This window comes from Corapipo altera, unplaced genomic scaffold (genome assembly GCF_003945725.1).
Source record: "Corapipo altera isolate COAL_440 unplaced genomic scaffold, ASM394572v1 103, whole genome shotgun sequence".
NCBI lineage: Eukaryota > Metazoa > Chordata > Aves > Passeriformes > Pipridae > Corapipo > Corapipo altera.
The window spans coordinates 1,186,443-1,210,213 of NW_020884993.1; the positions used below are offsets into that span (position 1 = coordinate 1,186,443).

The following is a 23,771-nucleotide window of genomic DNA, read 5'->3' on the forward strand; positions in this document are numbered from 1 at the left end:
GGTCTGTGTGTGTAAGAGACCAAAAACAGACACTCAAAGCCTCTCTCTTTCTCCTTTGTAGAACACCAGCCTTTCTAATACAAAGAAGAAGCTTGAAACTGATATGGCACAAATCCAAAGAGAGATAGAGGATGTTACTAATGAATCAAAAAGTGCTGAAGACAGAGCAAAGAAGGCAATGACAGATGTGAGGATGTTACTGTGTTTTTCCCTTTGAATTTTCAGGGTTTCCAGAAGCATTGCTGCTAGGAGTTAATGTAAATACTCCTGTCACGTGTTGTACAAGAACCAGTCTGTGGGCATGCTTAAAAAGGCTACCTGTCAGAAGAGGATTAGAACAACAGGGACCATGTCCTGCTGAGAGATGAGTTATTGGGGCTGTTGCCTTAATTTATGGACTAAACCCACATTTGGTTGGTCGTAAACAAATAACTTTCTTCAGTGCTGCATGAAAATGTAATCCACAAAGAAATCCTGCAGTATTGAAACCACTACAGTGGCTAATGTATTTGAATAGTTGTCTTTGCAACATCCTATTTAACAATTTTTAAATAAGAATTGTAAATGTCAAGGCCTGTGAAGCTCAGCCAGGCCATAGGGCTGGTATGTCATGGAACTCAACCTGTTAATCATTTTTGATGCAGAGGAGCAAACCAAAATCTTAACACTTAAATACATTATTTGGAGTTAAAATAGAAAGAAAACTTTTCCACTTGCTCATTAAAATGAAAAAAAACCCCTTAATAAAATCACAGAATCATTAGAATTGGAAAGGATCTCTGGAGATCATCCAGTCCAACTCCCACGCCAAGGCAGAGTCGCCTGGAGCAGGTGACACAGGAATGCATCCATGTGGGTTTGGAATGTCTCCAGAGAGGGAGACTCCATACCTTCCCTGGGCAGCTGTTCCAGTGCTCTCCATCCTCCATTGAAAGAAGTTCTTCCTCATTTTGATATGGAACTTCTTATTTTATAATAATTTCTATTCTGTTTGAATAAAAGAGAAATAGAACGTTACAATAAATTATACACACACACATACACATATATATATAAAATATCTAGTGCCATTATTTTATTCTCACATTTTTCAATATACACTTTTTCAGATATTTTGCTGCCAAAGCAACTTCTTGAATTTTACACTTTTTGTAAGTGATGTCACTCAATATTTCACCGAAATCTTCATTTTATTGCGTAGGAGTCCAATGTTTGAGAGCAAACTAAATCCTAGTTTGTCTTAAATAGCATAGATTCTTTTAAACTACTTTGTGCCTTGTGGCAGTAGCCCTCCAGGCTGTTGTGGCAAATAGCAGGGCACTCACTACAGCACAGAACCCACCACACTCCAGGTGTTGAGCGCAAGAGCCTGTTCCCAGGCTCTGCTGTGGCTCCGGCTGTGCCCTGTGTGCAGGAGAAGGAATCAGACACTCTCCTCATTTCTGTTGGCATTTAGAGGAATATTTTGCTTAAATTACTCCAGGTTTGCTCTGCTAATCCCACCTGAGACATCAGTGAGTCCCTGCCCTGTGAACCTCTTTTCTGTGCACTTGGGAAATCCCAAACTGCTGTGTCAGGAGATGCTTCCTGGCTTGGTGGCAAAGGACTTTCCTTGACCTTCCCTACGGACATCTGGACAGCAATTCCTAACTCCCAGTGCTGTTTCTTGCTTTCAGGAGGATTCACTTGTAGCCTCTTTTGTCTTCAGAATTAAAGAACCCCATACTCTCCTGCTAAGGTGAAGAGAATTGGTTGCTTCCTCCAAAGTTATTGAATCTCAAAATGGAAAAAGCCACCCCTCAGGTCCTCTGGTTCCTGTTCTTCCCAATCCATGAAGCTGAGTCAGGGCAGGGTCAGGTTGAATCTCAGGAAAAGGTTCTTCCTCCAGGGGGTGGTTGGGCACTGCCCAGGCTCCCCAGGGCAGTGGGCACAGCCCCAAGGCTGCCAGAGCTCAAGGAGTGTTTGGACAGCTCTCTCAGGGACAGGGTGGGATTGCTGGGGTATCTGGAGGGCCAGCAGTTGGACTGCGATGATCCTTGTGCATCCCTTCCAATTTGGAATATTCTGTGATTCTATGATTTTGTGGCACCTTGCTGGCAGTGGAGGTCACAGTGTGACCGTACAGTGGGACAGAGCATTTACCCTTTCTGTCATTCCAACTCTGCGTGTGCAGCAAGACAGTCTTGTCTCATCCTTTTTCCTACTATTTCCTGTCATGTTTCTGCCACTATCATGTCACGGAAAAAAAATGAAGCAGGAAATAGGGTGGCAGGAATGGTCATCAGGAAACAGGAGTAAATGCTCTGCTGGTACACAGCATGCACTGTTCCTTCACATTCCTCTGGTTTCTTGTGTCACCTTCCTCCCAAGGCGGCCATGATGGCAGAAAAGCTGAAGAAGGAGCAGGACACCAGTGCCCACCTGGAGAGGATGAAGAAGAACCTGGACCAGACGGTGAAGGACCTGCAGCTTCGTCTGGAAGAGGCCGAGCAGTTGGCCCTGAAGGGAGGCAAGAAGCAAATCCAGAAGCTGGAGGCCAGGGTGAGTACCACAGCTGAACATGGGAGTAAGAGACACCTTTCTTCTCCAAGTCCTTTGTGAGTCTTGCTTAAGGTAATTGTTGATTAATTCACGAGATCCAAGAATTAGAAGCTGAGCTGGAAGAAGAACATAAACAATCTGCAGAGGCTACGAAAAACATCTGCAAATATGAGCGGCATGTCAAAGAGCTCACTCTCCAGGTGGGTAAAAATAGAAAGCAATTCTCCTGATGTTTTGTCCCCCAAGGACATGTAATTGCATATTCTCTTTACTCAGAATGAAGAACACAGGAAGAACATGATGAGGTTACAAGATCTGGTAGATAAACTGCAGATGAAAATCAAATCCTACAAAAGACAAGCTGAGGAAGCTGTGAGTCACTAAACTGAAGCAAATACTTATTTACCAGTTCATAGTACCGTCAGTTTAAAAGCTGGCTCTGTGCCTCAGCATGTTGCCAGATGGCTTTTAATTTCTTTTTTGTTTTGCAATTTCAGGATGAACAAGCCAATATTAATCTCTCCAAATTGAGAAAAGCACAACATAAGATAGATGAGGCTGAGGAAAGGGTAGCTATTGCTGAGAGCCAAGTAAACAAGCTCAGAGCCAAAGCCCGAGAAAGCCCTGCTACAAAGGTAAGGCTTCACAGCAGGAGGCAGGTGTACAGTTGTGCTGTTTGCTCAAGCAAGTTGAGCAGCAGGTTTGTGCCTTGCCAGTAGGTACAGCCACCATTCAAAAGGACAGCTCTGGAAGGGAGGGACTTTTGAAGAAAAGCTGAGAGGGTTGGTGTTGTTCCGCCTGGAGAAGACAAAGCTCTGAGGAGACCTTATTCTGGCCTTTCAGTATATAAAAGGGACTTATAAGAAAGACAGTGAAAGACTTTTTAGGACAGCTTTTAGTGGTAGGGCATGGGATGATGGTTTTAAACTGAAATAGGGTATGTTTAATTAAATAAATTGAACATAAGGAAGAAATATTTCATCATGAGAGTGGTGAGGCACTAGCACAGGTTACCCAGAGATGTTGTGGATCCCCATCACTGGAAATGTTCAGGCTCAGGTTGGATGGTGCTCTGAGCAACCTGGTCTTTCACTAGAAAGATGTCCCTGGCCATGTCAGGAGTTTTGGACCAGAGGATCTTTGAAGGTCCCTTCCAGCTCACAACATTCTGTGAACTATGATTCGATGCCTCTGGCATTTCAGGCTCTGGTGCTGAGGATTGCTTTGTGGCTGATTTCATCAGATTAGTTTCAGATTTAAGGAGCTGCTTCATTAAGTGAAAATAATGTAAGTCAACCTAACTCTGAACATTCCTAAAACATCCCTTCTGTGAGCCTTAGGCAGAATTAGCATTCTGACTGAGAAAAGAGCAGCAGTTCTATGTCTTTAGCTGAACTTCCCAGGCAGTTGTCTATCTCTAACCCAAGACTGGCACAAGATCTGGAGCTACCTTTCCTAGTGTGATCTTTTGACTGCACTAGTTTAGCATAGTTTGTGGCTGGAGGTAAAAAAACTCAGTGCATGTCTTGGAAAAACTACTAGGGCCTAGAGGACATATCTAGGAAATGGAGAACCTCAGCTCCAGACTGCTTTCTGCAGCATTTTCACTCTGGAAGAGATGTTTTCTCCTGAAGGATCTGGCCTGAGACTCAACAGACACTTTTGGTTCTGCTAGCTTTCACTGTCACCGAATGCTCTGCAGCAGGAAAAGGCTTTGACTCCTCAGTGCTTGCCAGGATATCTTGCCAAGAAGCAGGGGACACACTAGGAAGGTTCAGTCTAGGGTCTTCCAGGTGTCTCTAGACATGAGACTACTTTATAAAGGGAATGTTCAATCTCTAATTGAATTGGAAGCCCAGACAGTGGCAAGATTTCAAGTATCTCCTATTGGATATGCTTAGGTAAAGGCAGATTGAGCAGACTGACTATGGGCCACTCTCTGCAATCTGCTGCAGGTTTAGATCCTCCTTTGAGTTACCTGATACTGTGCAGTATATACTGAGCATAAGTTCGTGGCACAAGTTCTGGTAGGCCTAAAAATTAATCATTGTGATGCCTAAATCTTTTAAGCCCTTCCAAGCTATACACTCACTTTTGGAAATGCTGGTGTACTCCTTATCCCAGAGGGTGGGGGTTGTTTAAGCAATGCAGCATGAAAGTAGCACTTCAGGAAAGCCAACAGATGTTTGTGCATTTGAACCCATCAGTCCAACAGCATGATGTGTGGTGATGTGTTACAGACATCACTGCCTTGGTCTAGTTTCCACTTGCACATCCTACCTGGATGGTGCATTGGGATGGATGATTTCAGGGATCAAAAGACTCATCTGGACATGTGTAGACTGAACAAAGCCTCTCCTTTCCAGGTGGTGTTAGGAACTGAAAAATGAGCTTCCTCTGGGATAACCAGAACTTCCACAAAGTATCTTTCCAGCTGTGGATTTGCAGTAGCTAGAGCTACACTCATAGGAAGTAATCTTCTATTTGTTTGTGAACACATTTTCTGTCACTGCTGCTGTACCAGTGTCAATAAAATAGATACCTGCAACTTCAGATGCTCCAAATGTGGATGTTCAAATGAGAGTCATTTTGTTGCTAAGCTTAGCATAGTCAAAACTGTGTGTTCAAGTCTTACTGCTGCCATGATCAGTTTGACCAATTTTATCCTGAATTTAAAACCTAGATGTTTGACAGGTTTCCTCCTCACCTTCTGTTTGGAAGCAGGTATCCTGACCTTGTTACATGAAGCTGAAAATAAAGTACTGTACAAACAGATGTGGTATATCAAACACGTAACGTGAGCAAAATTACAGTGCTCGTGCCTAGTTACACTGCTGTACTTCTGCATGGGAGAATGAGGCTGGTGCAGCCTGTGAGCCCACAGCCATCTGTGTGCATTGCAAACTGACTGCTTAGAATCTCCTTACAGTCAAACCACCCGTCAGAAAGTTGGCCCACTTCTGACCTACCAAGTGTTGCAGCTCCAAGCAGAGCAGGACTTGAACTTACGTGTCTTATGTGCTTGTTCCCATGGAAATGGTTATCAAATGCTCTGCAGTGCCAGCAGCAAAGTCTGAGTAGCTGCCTGAAGCTCATCTCCCCAGTGGCACTGGGCACCATAATTCTGCTTGGTGTTTCCCAAGGACAAAGATGCGTTCTGCTACTTTGTGGTGAATGTATGGCATAGTTGAAACTGCAGGATTTCAGGTAGGGAGAAAACCCAGCAGACTGCTGAGAAGACATCCCTGGAAGGGATGGAGAGTGAACGGGATACCTTTGGGCAGACATTCCAGTGCTCTGAGAAGTTGAATTAATTTGTGCATAGCACCAGGCACTGTGTCAAATAGGATGCTGACACTGTTGTGAAGTTCTAGGTGAGTGCTTCACATCTGTGTGCCTAGGAAAGGTATATCAAAATGGGTCTCCTTATCTATCTCGAGGACACAGCCAGGCAGTGCTCAGGAAGGAGTCTGGCCTGCTTCTGCTGACAAATAACAAGGATGGGAGAGGAGAAATCCAAGATGTTCTGTCACTCCTGTCTGAAAAAGAGTGATGGATGTCACATCTTTCTCAGTTTTCAACTACAAAAAGGTTAATAAAGGTTAATAAAATCAGCAGACACCTGTCCCTCCCATGACACCTTTGAAGGTTTCACCATGGCTCCCTGTCAGACACATTTTTTTCATCCCTCTTCACCCAGTGCACTCATGCTCATTGGCAAAGAGCCAGGATGACCCTATTGCCAGGCTGAGCAGCGTTTGGGGTTACTGATTTCCCCTCTTGCCTTGTTTTCCAGAGATCTGTGAACTAATGCCCTAGTTACAATTGATTTTTTTACATTTCCTTGAGACCATTTGATAATGATTATTATGCAATGGCCCAACTTCTCCTATTACTTTCCAGAAAATAACCTAATGAAATACTGAATTGATAAGATGCAAGATCTTTGGTTTGTCTGAGAAATCTGGAACTTTAATAAACCTTATCAGTCAGTCTAGCCATAGTTTCCCCAAAAACTGTCCCCACACCATGATCCTTTCAAGACAGGCCTCCATCCACTATTATGGGCTTGTGATTTTGGGGAATCAGAATTGAATGTTAGTTTTCACACCCACTGGGACATATCTAGGTGTGTTGTTTTTTTTCTTTCCCATGGGATGACTTCTGTTTCAGTTCCTGTTGCCTGGAAGCAGCTCTTTCCCAGGGGAATTTCTGCACCTTGTTCTCAGCAGCTCAAGGCACAGTGCTGTGCTTCAGGATGGAATCCCAAGTCCTGCTTTGCTCTTAGGCCATGTCACTGATCCTACTCCACCATGTCAAATGCCTGGTTACCCAGTGCAATAATCTACTTCATAAACCTGTAGAAAAAGAGTTGTAATTTTCTTAGGAGCAGCCATGCAAAACCAGTGGGAAATTACTAACTGATAGGTAAGTCTAGCAACCCTAATCAGACTGGCATTACTCATTTCAGAGTGTCTAGGCATCAGCATGGCATTATCATGTAATCCCAACCTTCTGTCCTGCTTTTGGTACTAAGTTTGCTCTTTTGCTCTTGCCCCAGCTATACCATCCCTGGGCCTCTGAGACCTCCCCCACCTGCTCAAGCAGAGTGTGCAGAGCACAGCAGCCTCAGCAATCCCTGCAAGGCTCTACAGGGATGTGACTTTAGCAGGATAATTCCTACCCTCACTACACCAGCTCCTTTCTGCTGGCAGTGCAGCTCTCCCCCATTTCATAAAGGGGTTAACGTGTGGGCTCTGGATGGCAGTGGCAGAGCCTGGCTCTCCCACCTGCACCTTGAGCCCCCAGGCTGATTGTAAACCATGGTGCCTGCGTTGGCATAACATGCCATGTGTGTGGGTCTGGCTGGTTTGGAGTTGAGGATCCTGAGAGCAGGACTGCAGATCTGGGCTCAGGGCCTGCTGGCAGCAGTGCAGCTCTGTGGGAAGCCTGTGGTGTGCTTTGAACTGTACCGATGACGCATGATAAGAAAATTGGAAGAAATGCCTGGCCACGGGCACAAACCTTCACAACTCGAGTTACTATGAGGGAGTTTAGCCAGCGCTGATGGTTCAGAGCAGCACGAGTGTGAACATTCCACTGCTGGAGACCCTCAGAGAAGCACACAACCCATCCCAGAGCCTGCCACAGCAGAGACCAGGTGCTAAGGCCCTGACTGAGTCTCCACCTGGCAAGGTGCTCTGCAGGAACCTGAACCACATCACATGGCACCAAATGGGGTGGGGGGAAGCCTTTATAACCAGTCTGATCTTTCAGTGAGCAGCCAAGGGGGGACTGTGCACAGCTCCCACAGCCTGTGTTGTATTGTGTTCTGAGAGACACAGGGGGTGCCCAGTGAGCACAGAGGTGCTGGCAAAACCAGACTGGGGGGGTTGTAGCAGGAGGCAGTTTAACTTTTTAGGCTGCTGGAAAAAATAACTTGCCCATGGATAAGGAATTGTGTCTCTTGTCTGCCAACTGAACCAATGGAGTCTTCATGTGCAGGAGTGCTGGATGTGCTTGGGAATGGCTTAGAAGGCTGGGACCATACCCAGTATCCTTTTTCCAGGAGCTACCGTGAGATCAATCCTCAGGGCTGTAGGATTGCATTTAGTGGCAGAACTTTATAAGCTGCCCAACACACAGTCAATCCCCTGACCACTTGTTCCTGCCTGCTAACACTGCTGCTGTGTTTCCAGCTGAATGTGGGGGCAAAATTGGCTTGTTGATCCAGATGGAAAACTCTTCAGGGAGAATGGGGATTATTCCCCAAACAGCTTAATGTGCAACTTTTCACAAAGCAATGAAAATGAAACAAATAAATGAGACATAAAAAAGTGGAATGAAAGAAATTCATACTAGAAAAAGAAAGAGGATGTTAAAAGGATGGGAATAAGTTGAGGAGGGAATTTGTGATGGCTGGGAAGAGGAAAAGGGGCCTCTCAAACATTCCTGATGCTGAAGAACCACCCAGAGATGGAGAGCTTCAGGTGGAATGAGTTAAATATCCTCCTGGCTGCAAAAGATTTGTGTTTCCCCTCTGGTATCTCTCTAACTCTCGTGGATGTGGATGAAAATAAAGCAGTCAGCTGTGTGCCCTAAGCTCAGGGGCAGGTGCACACCCTCCGACAGGGCCTGCCGTAAGCACAATGTGCTGGTGGCACTGAGGGCTGGGCACAGGTGGCCCTGCACGCCCTTCAAACTCACAGCTCCCTCCGCCCCCACCTCCCGGGCTCCTAGGTCCCACCAAATCACCCCTCATCCCTCAAAGGGACATTCCTAGTGGAGGAGACAAGGCTACAGAGGGCTTTGGAGGTTGCCCATGCCAGGAGGATCAGCCCATCATGTGTTTCCTTTCATCCTCAATGTCAAAAGCCCAAAATAGCCCTGATCTCCTAAGACTCCTGTTCAGGGTCGTGCCTGTCTGTGGGCATGATTCACTTCCACTAATAGTGCCTGAGACATTCCTGGGAGGGTAGGCTGCCTTCTGTGTCTCAGTGCCGTGTACTGCCGTGGAGGAGCTGGACAACTGTGCTGTGTCCCAAGACAGTAGATGCTATTCTTACCCCAGGGAGACTTGCTCCAGCACAACTCCATTCCCAGCTGAAAGGTTAAATGTCAGACTGCGGCCCGAGCGTGCTCTCCCTGCTCAGAGTCTGAATCCAGAGTGGCCCCTTTGGAGCCCGTGCTGTGCCAACCCAGCACCTGGGCGCTCTCCCCTCTCTCCTGGGACGTGCTGTCCCACAGGGAACACAACAGCTGCCCAGGTACTTCCAGCAGTCAGCTGGGCTCAGTTGTGGTGCATGGGGGCATCCACTCTCTTGTAAACTAACAAATTAACACAAAAGTTCCTGAAAGCCCATCTTTTGCTCTGCGAATCAGCAAGAGGCCCCAACCTATGAATCCCTTCCCTGGTGAGGAAGGCAGGGCTTGCTCCAAACTTGCTCCAGGAACGGCAACATCGCAGAAAGTCTTGTCCCCTCTCTCAGCGAGGTGGAGGAGGAGCAGCAGCCTGTTGAACACATTGAGATCAATAGAGCTGGGCCCCAGTGCATTATGTGTGGGCAGCTGAACTTGATGTTTTGTGACTCTTGTTGCAGAAAAAAAAAGTGGTGAGCTGCTAGGTGAGAGAGTGTGGAAAAGTAACCACAGTGCTGAGGGGGGGTTGAAACCATGCTGGTGAGTGCAGAGAGTGTCTGGGAGAAGGAAAGCAAGATGGATGTGTGTGGGGAAAAGAAATAGGTGTAAGATGGTAGAGGATGTGGGGGTGGAAGAAATGACAACTCAGCATCAGGTTTGGGGAAGAAAGGTCAGGAGAAATCTGAGGGAAATCTGGTAAACCCTACAATGATAATCTGCAAAAGACTAACTCATATCCCATCTCTTCAGTGCTTTATAGAGCTTAGTTTTAGTTTTGAAGAAATGATTTACTGTATTTATTCTGCAAAGGGAAGCGGTCTGTTGTTTCCTTACCACTGAGGTGGCACATGGGGCTGAGCGGAGCAGAGCTCATCCCAGGCAACATTTTCCCAAGCCGGGAACACAAGTTGTACTGGGATGAGGGAGTGAAAATACAGACCTTCCCAGAGGGTGAAGAATTCAGGGACTACTGAGAGTCCCTGGCTGGAGTCTGGAAGCCCCAAAACATGACCAGACCTCAGCTGCCCCAGCCTGCTCCCCAGACAGCCTGAGTTGGGGTCCAGCAGCCCCAAAAGCTGCTGTTCTCACTGACAGAGGGTAAGTGGATGGGGGGGTGCAGAGTGGCCTGAGTTTTGAGCTGCTGCTGTGGCCCATCCCACAGGGACCTGGATTGTCACTCTGTGTGAGCCTAGCCAGGGGCCACCACCTAGGCACATGTTTTATGAAGAATCATCCAAGAAAGAAAACCCAAACAACCTTGAAGTGGAGGAGGAGTTGGGAGCAGAAGCCAAGTGTCTCTCAGTAGTGAGAGCTGCTCCTGCCCATCCTGGGAGGATGGGGAAGATACGTAATGGGGAAAGGAACGAATGAACTGTTCCGAGCTGGGGGAGGATGCATGCAGGAACAAAAATCACCTCTGACAGCAACTACCATGAAGTCTGATGGATTATGAGGATCAAAGAAGGACACTGATTTAAGGAAGATGAATTCCTCACTGCTTTATGGGGAATGGGGATCATTTTGCATTGACACTCTGTGGAGCGAGGCTGCCTGTCACCTGATAAGGGCTTGTGCAAAGGTCTTGAGAAAAGAGTGGCTATAAATGATCATCTCTGAAAAATTGTTTTAAATAGATGCAGCTGATGGGCTCATATAGCTCCACGTGGACAGCCAGAGAGCTTAAATGCAGTAGTAGAGAAAATGGTTGAAAATATCCCTCTTCAGAAACTCTTTGTTGGTAAAGGAAAATTCATCAGTTCACATTGTAAACTCCTGTCAGGACCCCCAGGAGAGGAGGAATCATAGAATTCCACAGTGGTTTGATTTTAAAGGGCCCTTAAATATCATTTAGTTCCACCCCCTGCCATGGGCAGGGACACCTTCCACTTGCCCAGGTTGCTCCAAGCTCTATCCAACCTGGCCTTGAACACTTCCAGGGATGGGGCAGCCACAGCTTCTCTGCGCAACCTGTGTCAGGGCCTCACAGAGAAGAGTTTCTTTGCAAGATCTAATCTAAATCTAATCTCTTTCAGTTTGAAGCCATTCCCCCTTGTCCTATGACCATGTGATCCCTGCTGGTAGGGTGTCACAGCTGTGGTCTTACAGGCCCTGCAACCCCATCCTCCTCCCCCCCAATGCCAGCACCACAGCTCTGATGCCAACACAGGACTGCTGGGGAAACAGAGTCCAGTACATATGAAGACTTTGGGATCAGAGCCCAGGCAGAGAATGCCCAAACTTAGCCAATGTGAGAGGTAAACAGTAGCGGGGAGTCATGTCATGAGTCTGCAGCAAGACCCTTTGAGGCACCATGACAGCTACTGTTCACCTGAAGACACTTGTCAGGGAGCAGCAGGCACTTGGGGGACCTGAGGGACTGATTTGCAAGACAATATACACCTGTGTTTCTCAGCAAAGCAGTGCTGAAGTTGGCAGAACATCTTGAGCTGTGAAAGATTTAACACGTATTTTCCCAGGCCACAGTCCTGACTGAGATGTCAAACACACCAGTTTTGGGCTATCTGGTGTCACATTGTCATCATTGTCTTCTGCTGGGGCTGTTCTGCTTTGCACAACTGATTTGCCCTTCAGGGAGCAGCATCCTTTCCTTGGCATTTCAGATGGCTGCAGACAGCAATTAAGAGAATGTTTAGCCTGACCCCCAATGGAGTCTGTTTGCCAACATAAAATAATGAGACAGTTGATAAATTTCCTAGGGATGCAAAAGGAACTTTTCTGCAACACACAAAAAGTTAGTTCAGAAAATGTCACTAGAAGATTCTGCTATGTATCTTGTTGGAAACTTCACTGCAGTGACTCCATCACTCAGAAAATTCTCTGGTTAACCACTGGGCTGTCTTAACCTTGAAAAGTCTAATTTTTAAAGTTAGCAGATTTATAGAAATTCCATACAAATTTATTTCCATTTACAGCACTGAAATTTTCCCAGAAGTGGGATTTGTGCATCTGTCACAAATGAGTGCCAGCCGAGGAAGATATCACCTCATTGCTATCTTTTTTAGGATACAGTTGCTGCTAGTGATAATATTATGCACTTAATCCTGATTTTCCTTCCCTCCCCCTTTTGCCACTTGCTCTCTTTTTTCTTTATCTTATCCAGAGGCGTCTTAGCCTGCCCACCTCACTCCTCTGCTCTGTAACAGGATCTCCTCAGCTGCTTTTGTGGGTGACAGAAAGGGCATGCTGAATGTCACCTCCTTGGCCAGCTCTTCTGCTGGTGTTTACGGGGAACATGAGGAAGTCTGAGGAACAGCACAACTCTGACACTCACTGAAGTGTTCTCACCCCAAATAAAAGTTTGCTGCTTTACGTTTCTCCACTGCTCTGTTACTTGGGCTGTGCTGCTCTAGAGTCTCATTCACAGTCATTTTGGTGAAAGCCACTGAGAAAGATGTTGTCCTTATGAGGCAGACTGTACAATCACCAGTCAGAAAAACCCTTTTTGCACACGAAACAGAACTTCTGCTTCTCTGTCCATAGTCTCTGAAAGGAGGACCGGGATTAGGAGATAGGAAGGCTACCAGAATAGTGAATAGTTGCCTCCAAATGTCAGGTCAGTGCTCACTGGTGACCACAGAAGGCAAAAAAAGTATCAGGAACTGTCAGGATCAACTGAGAACAAACAAGAAAACATTGTACCAGGCCCATAGACCACCTGCTGTCTGCAGATTTGGCCTGTGCAGTTAGGAAGGGTACGGAGAGCGAGGACAAAATTGATGGGACTACTGGGTTGTCAAGCTGGGAAAAGAACAACCAGGTGGGGAGAAGAGCATTCTTACATAATATTATAAATAGTACAGGCAAAGTGAAATTGGATTTTCACCAAGCATCCAGTGAACAGGAGATAATAATCACATAATGGCCACAGCAAAATGGCTTTGCCTATGCCAGAGTTCTGCAAGGCAGGATCCCCACTGTGGGAAGGCATCCAAGCAGTGAGCAGTACTAAAGAGCTGCTCCCAGAAATCACAGCCACAGCTTTTCCCCATCTATCCCACCAGCTGCAAGCCTGAAAAGTCAGTGATCTTCCTACACTTACCTGTTCAAGCTCAGTCACTTTCTGGCTCTCTCTCTGCGAACAGGCTCGTCCCAATGCTTGGATCAAAATGGCTGAAAAACCCCTTTCCTCATATGCTATTTCTGATAACAGAGAGCAATACAAGGGAGAAGCAGCATCAGTGTCTTTGATTAGGAAGCATCCTAGTGCTATAATGCCCATCTGTATTTTGGCAAAAAAAGCAAAACTGGTGTTTGTGGTTTGCTGTACAAACCATTTCTTTTGTACTAGTGATGAGGCAGAACGTTCTTCCTCTGGAGATTTTGAGGGAATATATGCTAATTCCTCTGAAAATAACAGGTGCAGCAAATGAACAAAAATCTTTGAGTGTCTCAACATTAGGTCATACACTGTCACTCTAAATGAGAGGAACCCACCCTCAGAAACATGTCCAAGCACAGCTGCTGTTACCAAGCCTGTCCCCTGTGTGACAGCATTAAGAGGTAGTTGATAACACATCAAACATTGATTTGTCTGTAAACAATGAACAGATGTATATAAGTTCTATGTTATGGAATATCTACTGTGGTTTATGAGGGTCTGAAGACCAGTCACTGTGCAAGTTGATTGAGTTAAGTAGGGCAGAGTATTCACCAGTAGGGACCTACCACATGCAGGGCTGATTTCCCTTCACCTGAGCTGTAATGTGTGCTCAGAGGAGCAGCACATCCATGCAGACATTCCTGATGCCTCCCATGGCCCTGAGCGCTTCTCAGTTCCTGGTCAGGCCCTCAGGGACCCCAATCACCTGAGGAGGAGCTGAAGTGGCCCCAGGCACAGGAGACGCTGCAATCTGTGTAGGCACCTGAGCCTGCTCTCCAGAACATCGACTCACAGCAGGAGGTTTCCTGCTGGAGCAGAACTGAGCAGCTCTGAGCTCTCTCCAGCCTCCCAGGGCTCACTAGCAGGGTGCGCAAGGGGATCCCTGTTGAAAGGGATGTCTGCTGTATCCCGTGAGCATTACAGGCTCCATGTGGGGGGGATAAGTAGGTGACTGAGACCTGAGAAGGCCAAAGGCTTAGGCTTCATATAGAGATAATAGGAATGTCCTTGTTCTTCTGTCTCTCAGGGGCACAGCAAATACATTCTTTTCAGTACAGTTTCGTGTGTGGAAATTACTTGGATTTTGTTTCAGTCACGTGACATTTTTCACCAGCTTGAGATGGTTTGTGCTCTAGAAGACTTCATCACCCGGATGGACCATCATGCAGAGGGTGGGTGTCTGAGGAGATTGGGGTGATGACAAATGTCTTGGGTATGAGAGTCTGCTATTCACAGGATCACACAGATCACAGAAGGGTTTGGGTCGAAGGGACCTATAAAGCCCATCTAGTCCAATCCCCCTGACATGGGCAGGGACATCATGTAATCTTATGTTCTTCAATGTTATGTTATGATCAGAAATGCCCCACAGATGGTATGTTAGCTGCTGCTTACTGTATCATACCCATATTTTCTGACAAATGGTACTTGGTGTCTCAGAATGAAAAAATGTTTGTACCAGATCCCTAAAGCCCTGTCTGTGGTGTGCTGAGGAAATGCTTACCAGCATACAATTACCACGGTGAATGTGTCCAGCCTGTGGTAGCAAGAGGACACTCCTATACTCTGCCTACCCTGCCACTCCTCACCTGGTGGAACTCCTTGCTGATGTGATGGGATGCATTTTGCTGCCCCAGTGAGCTCCACAGCTCTCAGACTCTGCCTGCATGTCATGCTGCTCTTCAAGGACTGAAAGCAACCAAAGCCTCCTGCTGCTGAGGATATTTCCAGATGATGTACTTAAGAAGCAATATTATGGAATTGGTGTTCTGGAGGGATTTGCTTTGGCAAGTTGCATGAAATTAACTGTCTCCAACAAAGCAGTGGAATCAAAGACTCATACCCAGTTGTCCACTTGAGAAATACTGTTTTTCAAGACCCAGGGAAATTTTGTTTTCTTAGCACAAGAAGTGAAGATGCAGATGCCTTTGCTGATTAGCTTTGAGCAATTGTCCGCTTTGGATAGATGAGGAAACCTCTACACTAAAGCCTCAGAGCTGCTGTTGTGACAGACCATTTGGAGCTCTTTAGTTCAGTCTCCCACTTCAAGCACATCTATTGCTGGTGTTGGTCCAATTAGCCATGGCTTTGGTGAGCCAAGCTTTTCAGACAGAGACTCCAGAAGCTCTATGGGTAACCTGTGCCATTTCTTCATTACTCAATAGTCAAGAGTTTTCCTAATATCTAGGTGAGAATTTTCCTAATGTCTGAGAATTTTCCTAGTGTCCAAGTGGAGATTTTCAAGCAACAATCTGTGGTTATTGCCCCTTGTTACATTGTCTGCTGTTCAGGAAAAAAGTTTGGCACATTGTCTTTGTAGCTGCCCCTCATGTACATTAGCCCTTTCCCCCTCAAACTAACCATACTCTCGAACTCTCTTCACAGCATAAGTTTTCCAGTCCCTTGCTCATCTTGCCAGCCACCTGCTGGACTCTCACCTTTTAGTTCTCCTCCCTTTGGAAATGGGGAACCTAAAACTGGACAAATCATTTCAGATGAGGACTCAGCAGAGTCAAGCAGAAGGGAGAACAGCTTTCTACAATCCACTGGCCCCACTTCTAGCACCACACAGTACTCGATTCTCCCTGGTTTTGGTTAGAACATGGTGCTAATAATACCAAGGTTGTGTTTGATCCCCGTATGGGCTATTCACTTAAGAGCTGGATTCAGTGATTCTTGTAGGTCCCTTCCCACTCAGAATATTCTGTGATTCTGTGACTCTTTGCAGTGAGAGCACTCATATTCATATCCACCAACATCCTTCCTCTTGGAGGGCCCTCTGTCCTAGTTAGGGGAGCACAAAGCAGAGAGCTTGAGAGTAGCTCCTGTGGTTAAAGATTTTGGATCACCAGACTCCAAGAAAAGATTCCTTTTCCTACTGCAAAACCTCCTGCCATATAGGCACATTCTTGTTTTTCCAGTTCATGATCTTGATGACTCTGAACAGGCAGGAGATGGAGGTTCCCACCAGCTGACACACAGCATCTGCAGGCACTTCCCCTTCCCCTCTCCGGCCGGGCTGCTGCCTACCTAAAAGTGCCTTCTCACTGCCCCTGTCCCTCAGCCAACCACTGGGATGGGGAGAAGGAAATACACATCTCCAGGGCTGGCAGAAAGGGAGCAGCTGCCTGATAATTGTCTCAAGAAGGATCTATTTTCAGCATGACTGAACCCTTTCTCCTCCAGGGGAATGTGTGCCTTCCCGACACCACATTGCTGTGCAGGACAGTCTGTATCCAGAGATGGCTCTCAGCCTGCTGCTTCCCTTTTATCTGTGCTGTGATTTGCTTCTGGTCCCAGTGAAGTCAAGGCCTGCAGAGATGGAAATAGGATTGACAGAAAGTTAATGGTCCCCAGGAAACATTGCATGTTTTTTTGCATTGAGGCACTTGCACTTCTTTCAACAGATTCCTTCCTGGACAGATTTCTCCTTGCTGTGCCTGGGTATAAGAAACATGGCAAAGTTTTCCCTGATGTAACTTTTTGGGATCTACAGAGTTAAACTACAGTGAAATCTAGATCATCCATTTCAGATTAGAGACTGTCTCTTTGCAAAAAACCACTATACCAGTGCCATATAAACGATACCTGAGTGAGAGAGAGGAGCTGTGTAAATTAAACCAAATCCAAAGCAGATGCTCAGTAGCTTAGACTGCCCTCCAGAGTTGCTCATGACAGCTGACTAAACACTTCACTTTTCGTTTAGTGAGCTTTATGTCCTACACTACAACGCTGAATGCTGGGTCATTTGCCCAACTTTTTTTGCACTTTCTCCTGCCTCCTCTTCCAGCCTCCACAAACTTATTCCTGTGTCTTTCTTGTCTAAACATTCACTGAGCATTCATGTACTATGTGTTCACAACACATGCTCTTACATCTGCCATTGCTTTAGCTCTAATTTTCTTCAAACAGATATTTTAAAACATCAGCTGAAAACACCAAAGGAGAAATTCTTGTTTTCTGTGTTTTATTTAGTTAATGCAAATGAGGAAAAAAGGAAATGGATCTGAATTTAGAGCTTTCGAGTGAAAATATTTTAACATTTTATCTTCTTTTTATGACTGTCTGAAAGAGCTTGTCTAATGCTGTTTCTTCCAGAGGAGTTGCTAGAATAGCCTTGCTATTCAATTTGAATGGCACTGGACTATTTAACACTGAATTTTAACACTAAATTCAATCAGACCCCGTCACCCCAGCTGGTCTGTGGCACCAAGATTGTTTTTGCATTGAAGTACAACTGACAGACAGGGGGGCAACACACTCAGTGTCATCTAGAAATGTTGCTAGTGGGGGAGGCAGTACTATTTAATGTAAAGTGTGTAATTTTAGCTGAACTTGGTATGCAAACTATTCTTCGCATATGGCTACATTTCCATATGCACCATTCTGGAGGATTTTGCTAGATTTCAGCAATCCTTCAATCCTCAAATGATTAATACCAAACACCTTTCAGGGATTTCACTCCAAGGCACCAAGCAAAGCCAACATACCCATAATCACATTATGTTAACGCTGGGATTTATACTGGTCCTGAGGTACTCATATAGAGATACTAACATAGACATAAGTCAATACCTGTGATGGGCACAGAAATTCCCATTAGGGATCCACAGTAACAATAGTCTCTGAATTTCAGCCAGCATATATAGTCACACTGTGGATTTGCATATGCTCACAGAAACCCTCGGGCAAAGTAGGACCTCCTGCCACATTTGATACAGGGTTAGGTGGGACAGTATATCCTTCAGCCCCTCTATACCCTGGGCAATCAGGCAGCATTCCAAATCTTCCTTGTAGGATGCAACTGTCTTCAGTTTCCTGAGTTTCCCTGTGTGAATCCTGTAGCATCCCTCTGAATAGAAGGCTGCCTTCCCTCCTGAGGAGGGGACTGCAACCAGAGTGTGCCTGGGCTGTCAGAGATCAAGGGATGCAGTCTCAGACCAGGAAGAACAGATTGGCAGAGAGTTTCTTCCCTGTTGACTCTGGGGACAGAGAACCTGTTCCTTCCCATTTCAGTGGATTAGGTTTACAGCTGCCATTTCTTTGTGCCAAGGAATGTGCTGATTCTTTCTGGTGACAGGAAAGCTGCCAGATTCACACCTTTGAGATAACAGTGCTAGTTCTCCTACTGAATAGGGTCACAAGCTCCTGTTCCTCAGCCCTCAGGCTGCCTATTTCCACATAGCTGTTGTGGCATGATATTGAGAACAGCTTCAGTCAGAGTGGGCCAGAACCACTGTTAGAACTGGGTCCTGCTGGGTTGTAGTCCTAACATCGAGATTCTTCTCCAAGGATCAAACAGAGACTGGTTTCATGAACTGGATAGTCCAATATTTGAGACAGTGAAGGCCAAGTCTCTGAAGTAAATGGCAAATGGTTTGGTCTCTAAACCAGCATATATATTCTTGTCTCCATGGATATTCTATTGAACGTACAGGCATCTCTTTCTGTTTGTATGCAAAGTGTGGAGTTACTGGGGGAATATAGATGCATCTGTGCACTTGAGTTGCTTCGCTTTAATGTCACAAAGAGTCTTTAGCTGGAAACCCACACATGATTTAGTTAACTCAGTTCACAAGACAGGTAAATACAGCAGTAAAGGCCTGAGTCTTTGTGATTCTACAGTTGCTGAAATCCATTTAACATTAAATGCTTTCTCTGTTACGGATAGTATGCAGCTGAGGACTGGTGAGGCCTGAGGTCAATCTGGGCTCCAATAATGCAAAGCAAGTGCAAAGCCCTGAACCTGGAGAGGAACAGCCCTAGGCACCAGTATATGATGGGTGCTGACCACCCGGAAAGCAGCTTCACAAAAAAGGATCTGGAGGTCCTGTGGGACACGAAGCTGAACATAAGCCATGTTCATGTCCTTTCTGTGAAGAAGGTTAACGGTGTCCTGGCTGCATCAGAAGTGTTGCCAGCAGATAGAGGGAGGTGATCCTTACCCTTGATCAGTACAGAGGGCACACCTGGAGTGTTGTGTCCAGTGCTGGGCTTCCCAGTATAAGAGAGATATAGAGCTAGTGGAGAGGGTCCAGCAAAGGGCCAGTAAGATCAATGAGTGACTGGAGCATCTCTCTCCTAAGGAAAGGCTGAGAGGCCTGAGACTATTCAGCCTGGAAAAGGCTCAGGTGAATCTCATCCATGGATATAAATACCTGAGGGGAAGGTGCACAGAGGATGAAATCAGACTCTTCAGTGGTGCCCAGTGACAAGACAAGAAGCAATGGGCATAATCTGACACACAGAAGGTTCCCTGTGAAAACTGGGAAACACTCTTCCTGTGAGGGTGACTGAGCACTGGCACAGGTTTCCCAGAGCTATTGTGAAATCTCCATCTTTGGAGATATTCAAAAGCCATCTGGATTAAAGCATCTCCTTCATTGCCATGTCCTGTTTCACATCCCTTTTCTGCGATTTGGACTGGTTTCAAAAAAAGACCCTGTGTTTCTAGCATGGCTTATGGGGACTTACTGGCACTAAATTCAATCTCCAAAGAACTGCTGAGTGATTGTCAATATCCGGAGACATCTCAACTCAGAGAGCACTTCCTGTTCAAATCAGACCTTCTCTCAGCCTGCCCAGAGCCTGCCCAGAGCTGCCTGGCCATGTGCTGCACTCCTGTGACAAGGATGGGTCCACATCCTGCACAGCACCACAGTAAAAACCCAGAAGAGCTCTCTGAGTACACTGGCTTTGTCATTAGCCACTGGGAAGGCAAAGATTTTTCAGTCCACAAAGTCAGGTGATCTAGCCCAGCACTCTCAGCTGGACTGTCCATGTAGAATAACATAGGATCTTTTCTGTTGGATCATCAAGTCCAACCTGTGACCAATCCCCATCTTGTCAACTAGACCAGAGCACTGAGTGCCAGATCCAGTGTTTCTTGTATACCTCCAGGGATGGGGACTCCACCACCTCCCTGGACAGCCCCTTCCAATGCCTGACAGCCCTATCAGTGGAGAAATTCTTCCTGAGGTCCAACCTAAACCTCCCCTAAATCTAAATGGCACAGCTTGAGGCCATTTCCTCTTGTCTTGTCCCTTGTTCCCTGGGAGCAGAGCCTGACCCCTACCTGACTCCATCCTCCTATAAGGGAGTTGCAGAGAGTGAGAAGGTCCTCCCAAGCCTCCTTTTCTCCAGGCTGAGACCCCTCAGCTCTCTCAGTTGCTCCTGGTGCTCCAAACCCTTCCCCAGCTCCATTCCCTTCCCTGGACATGCTCCAGCCCCTCAATGTCTTTCTTGCAGTGAGGGGCCCAGAATTGGATGCAGCACTCGAGCTTGTGGCCTCACCAGCGCCCAGCACAGTCACTTCCCTGCTCCTGCTGGCCACAGTATTTTTGATATAGGCAGGATGACACTGGCCTTCTTGCCCACCTGGCACATGTTGGCTTATGTTCAGTGGCTGTTGACTAGCACTTCCCAGGTCCTTTCCTGCTAAGCAACTTTCCAGACTTTCTTTCCCCAGCCTGGAGCGCTGTGAGGGGTTATTGTGGCCAAAGTGCAGGACCTGGCACTTGACTTTATTGAACTTCACACCATTGACCTTGACTCTTTGATCCAGTCTGTTCAGACCCCTCTGCTGAGTCTTCCTGCCCTCCAGCAGATCAACACTCCCACCCAGCTTAGTGTCCATCAGAAAACTCCCGAGGGTGCCCTCGATCCACTTATTCAGATCATTGGTAAAGATACTAAACAGGACTGGCCAAATACTAAGCCCTGGGGAACCCCACTGGATATAACTCCATCCGACACTCTCTGGGCCTGGCCATCAGTGTGTTTTTAACCCAGGGAAAATGCACCTGTCCAAGCCATGGCTCTCAGTTTCTCCAGATGAATGCTGGGGTAGATGGTGTCAAAGGTTTTGCTGAAGTCCAGGTAAACATATCCACAGCCTTTCCCTCGCCCACCCAGCAGGTCACTTGGTCGTAGAAGGAGATCAGATTGGTCAGGCGGGATCTGCCTTTCCTAAACCTGTGCTGGCTGGGCCTGGCTCCGTAGTGTATGTATCCTGTACATGCTGCGTGATAACACTCAAGATGATCTGTTCCATAACCTTTGCCAGCACTGAGAGGCTGAGAGGCCTGGAGCTCCCCAGATCTTCCTTCCAACACTTCTTGTGGATGGGCATCACATTGGCACCTCCAGTCATCTGGGACCTCTCTGGTGAGCAAGGACTGATGATAAATGATGGAGAGTGGCTGGGCAAGCTCTTCTACTACCTCCCTCAGTGCCCTCGGGTGAATCTCATCTGGCTCTGTGGACTTGTGTCTAAGTGGCTCAGCAGGTCACTAATTGCTCCTGGGTCACAGGGAGTCCATTCTGCTCCCCATCCCTGTCTAACAGCTCAGGGGGCTGGTTCCCCGGAGAAAAATGGCTCTTCTTGTTGATGACTAAGGCAAAGAAGGCATTAAGTTCCTCAGCCTAAATCTGACAGGATTTAAAACAGTTTACGTGACTGTGCCCTGTTCCTGAAACTAGACCAGTGTCTCTCCAGCACTACCAGCAAATCCCCTTCCCCCCCCCATCAGCATTATACAGGCATGTCTGCCACCCCCAGTGGTCTGGTAAAGATATCACTGTGGTGTCTTGGACTGTTCAAATGTCTAAGTGTGCAAGATATTTGTGATGAAATGGAAGAGCTGGGCTGAGGATATATTGCATAGAGAGCATCTGGGACTGCATGCTGAGATGATGTGTTTGTGCATATGTCCAATTATTTGTATAGGCATGAGTGAATAGTGGATTCTTCTATCAGCTGTAGGCAGGGAAAAAACCTGTGGAAGGTATTCCAAATCAGAGTTACCCTTCCTACGTTTACAGGCATGGGAATATCTAGACAAAACTAAGAAGTTTTCGGCAAAAGCAGGGAGTATCTCTTGCTCCCTGGCATTAACCTGCAGATCAGAAGTCTCAGGAGGTATAATCCCTCACAAGGTTCACAATAACATTTCTTGGAGAATCTCCCACTTATTTGCAATTTGCAAAGAGGCATGCATGTACATGCCTCTGCGTGTGTGTGTGTGTGTGTGTGTGTGTGTGTGTGTGTGTGTGCGCACTCTTCCTGATATCCCCAAAGCTACCTCACGTCTCTGTCAGAGGCATCAGCTTAAAAGCCCAGGTAGGACCCAGCCTCTCCTTGTTGCAGTGTTTGGCTGACCATCCTGCTGTGCCTGTTATCCTGCTCAGCTCTTCTACATCTGCACCTCTGCTTTCAAAATTTTACCAACAAAACTGCCAAAAGTTTTTAATAATGGTGATTTATCTTTTAACATCTTGTTTTATCTATTGTACAGCTGGGATAGCTGGGACAGACATACCAAGAAATCCATCTTGGGTTGTGCAGTGAGTCGTTGGGAAAGGCAGCAATAGAATCCATAAGTCCTGAATCCAAGTTCTCTAAGTGCTTTGACTAGTCCGGATTCCCTCCCTAACACCCTTGTGAGATTGTTTATAGGAGCTGTATTCATATAGTCAGTAAGACATCAAAATTTTCTAATTATATCTAGTCATGTCAAATGACAATTATGCCCTTAGTTCAGTTTGCCAGACAATGCTTTACCAAAGAAGGCTTGCCAAAAATGTTTTGACCGAAGAAAGAGGAGGCATCTGTAGCATCTGCAGACGAGATCGTATAAAATGTCCCTGCGACACGTCTGCCCTGGCTCCAGGGAAAGCTCCAAGGTAGGTGAGGGGGGTCTGCAGGCTGGCAGGAAGGGATGGTGCCCTTATGTGCCACAACATTCCTGCTGCTTCCAGTGTTCGTGTCCAGGAGGAGACTCCATTATAAACCTGCTCTCAAGGCATCTGCATGTTTTTACTCTGGATTTCTGTGCAGCAGCAATGAGGGAACTGCCATTTCTGTTTTACAGTACTGACCAGTTGCCAGCCTGCAAGCCACCCATCTGGTGTCACAGGAGGTAAGAACCTGATTTACTGATTCTTAGAGGGCAGAGACAGATCCCTTTGGACGGGGTTTCTGGCAGGCTCACTGGTTCACCCTATGTGCAAACCTGGTGGGATTGCAGTAGAAAGGGGGGGTGCCCAAGGCTGCGTTTGAAGCCTCTGAACACTGATGATAGACCAGAAAATGCCCATGGGGACATTCTTCACTTCTGCTTACTTGAACCTTACAGAAATCAAGGTGCGCTGCTTTCCCATCTTTGCTATGGCAGCAGGAGAATGGGACCAGATAAGCACAGCAGGAAAAAGTGCAAAATCCTATATTCTGCCCAAGAATATATTAATTAATAAATCATCTGAGCAAATGCACCTTCTAACCACCTTTGTAAAGTGCCAGAACTCTCTTACCCATTTTCTTACTCCAGACAAAAAAATATATTCATTACCTAATGAACAAAGATAGAATAAATTTTACTAATGTAGCTAGAGAATTTTCAAATGCAGTTGGCTAAATTTAGGTACCTACACGTTTAATACATCATCTGAAGAAATACCCTCTTTTTTGTTT

At 46.4% G+C, this 23,771-nt stretch overlaps 1 protein-coding gene and 2 long non-coding RNA genes across 3 annotated transcripts in view; 1 reads left to right on the plus strand and 2 right to left on the minus strand.

Annotated features, from left to right (window-relative positions):
• Positions 1-929, minus strand: part of LOC113958320 — a 3,581-nt gene extending 2,652 nt beyond the window's left edge. The window contains exon 1 of the long non-coding RNA XR_003531475.1: positions 891-929. This is a non-coding gene — a long non-coding RNA (uncharacterized LOC113958320). The remainder of the gene's footprint in view (positions 1-890) is intronic.
• The window catches only part of LOC113958317 (myosin-3-like), a 19,248-nt gene extending 14,302 nt beyond the window's left edge, over positions 1-4,946 (plus strand). The window contains exons 25-30 of the mRNA XM_027666474.1: positions 62-187; positions 2,371-2,541; positions 2,637-2,741; positions 2,818-2,913; positions 3,039-3,176; positions 4,908-4,946. Of these exons, the coding sequence (XP_027522275.1) occupies positions 62-187; positions 2,371-2,541; positions 2,637-2,741; positions 2,818-2,913; positions 3,039-3,176; positions 4,908-4,931 (660 nt within the window). The 3' untranslated portion in view covers positions 4,932-4,946. The remainder of the gene's footprint in view (positions 1-61; positions 188-2,370; positions 2,542-2,636; positions 2,742-2,817; positions 2,914-3,038; positions 3,177-4,907) is intronic.
• On the minus strand, positions 2,538-22,768 carry LOC113958319. Its single transcript, XR_003531474.1, has 6 exons — positions 22,621-22,768; positions 14,890-16,612; positions 13,241-13,341; positions 6,760-6,899; positions 5,551-6,080; positions 2,538-2,657 (listed from the first exon to the last, which is right to left on the minus strand). It is a non-coding gene; the product is annotated as an uncharacterized LOC113958319 (long non-coding RNA).
• Between the last annotated feature and the right edge of the window lie 1,003 nt (positions 22,769-23,771).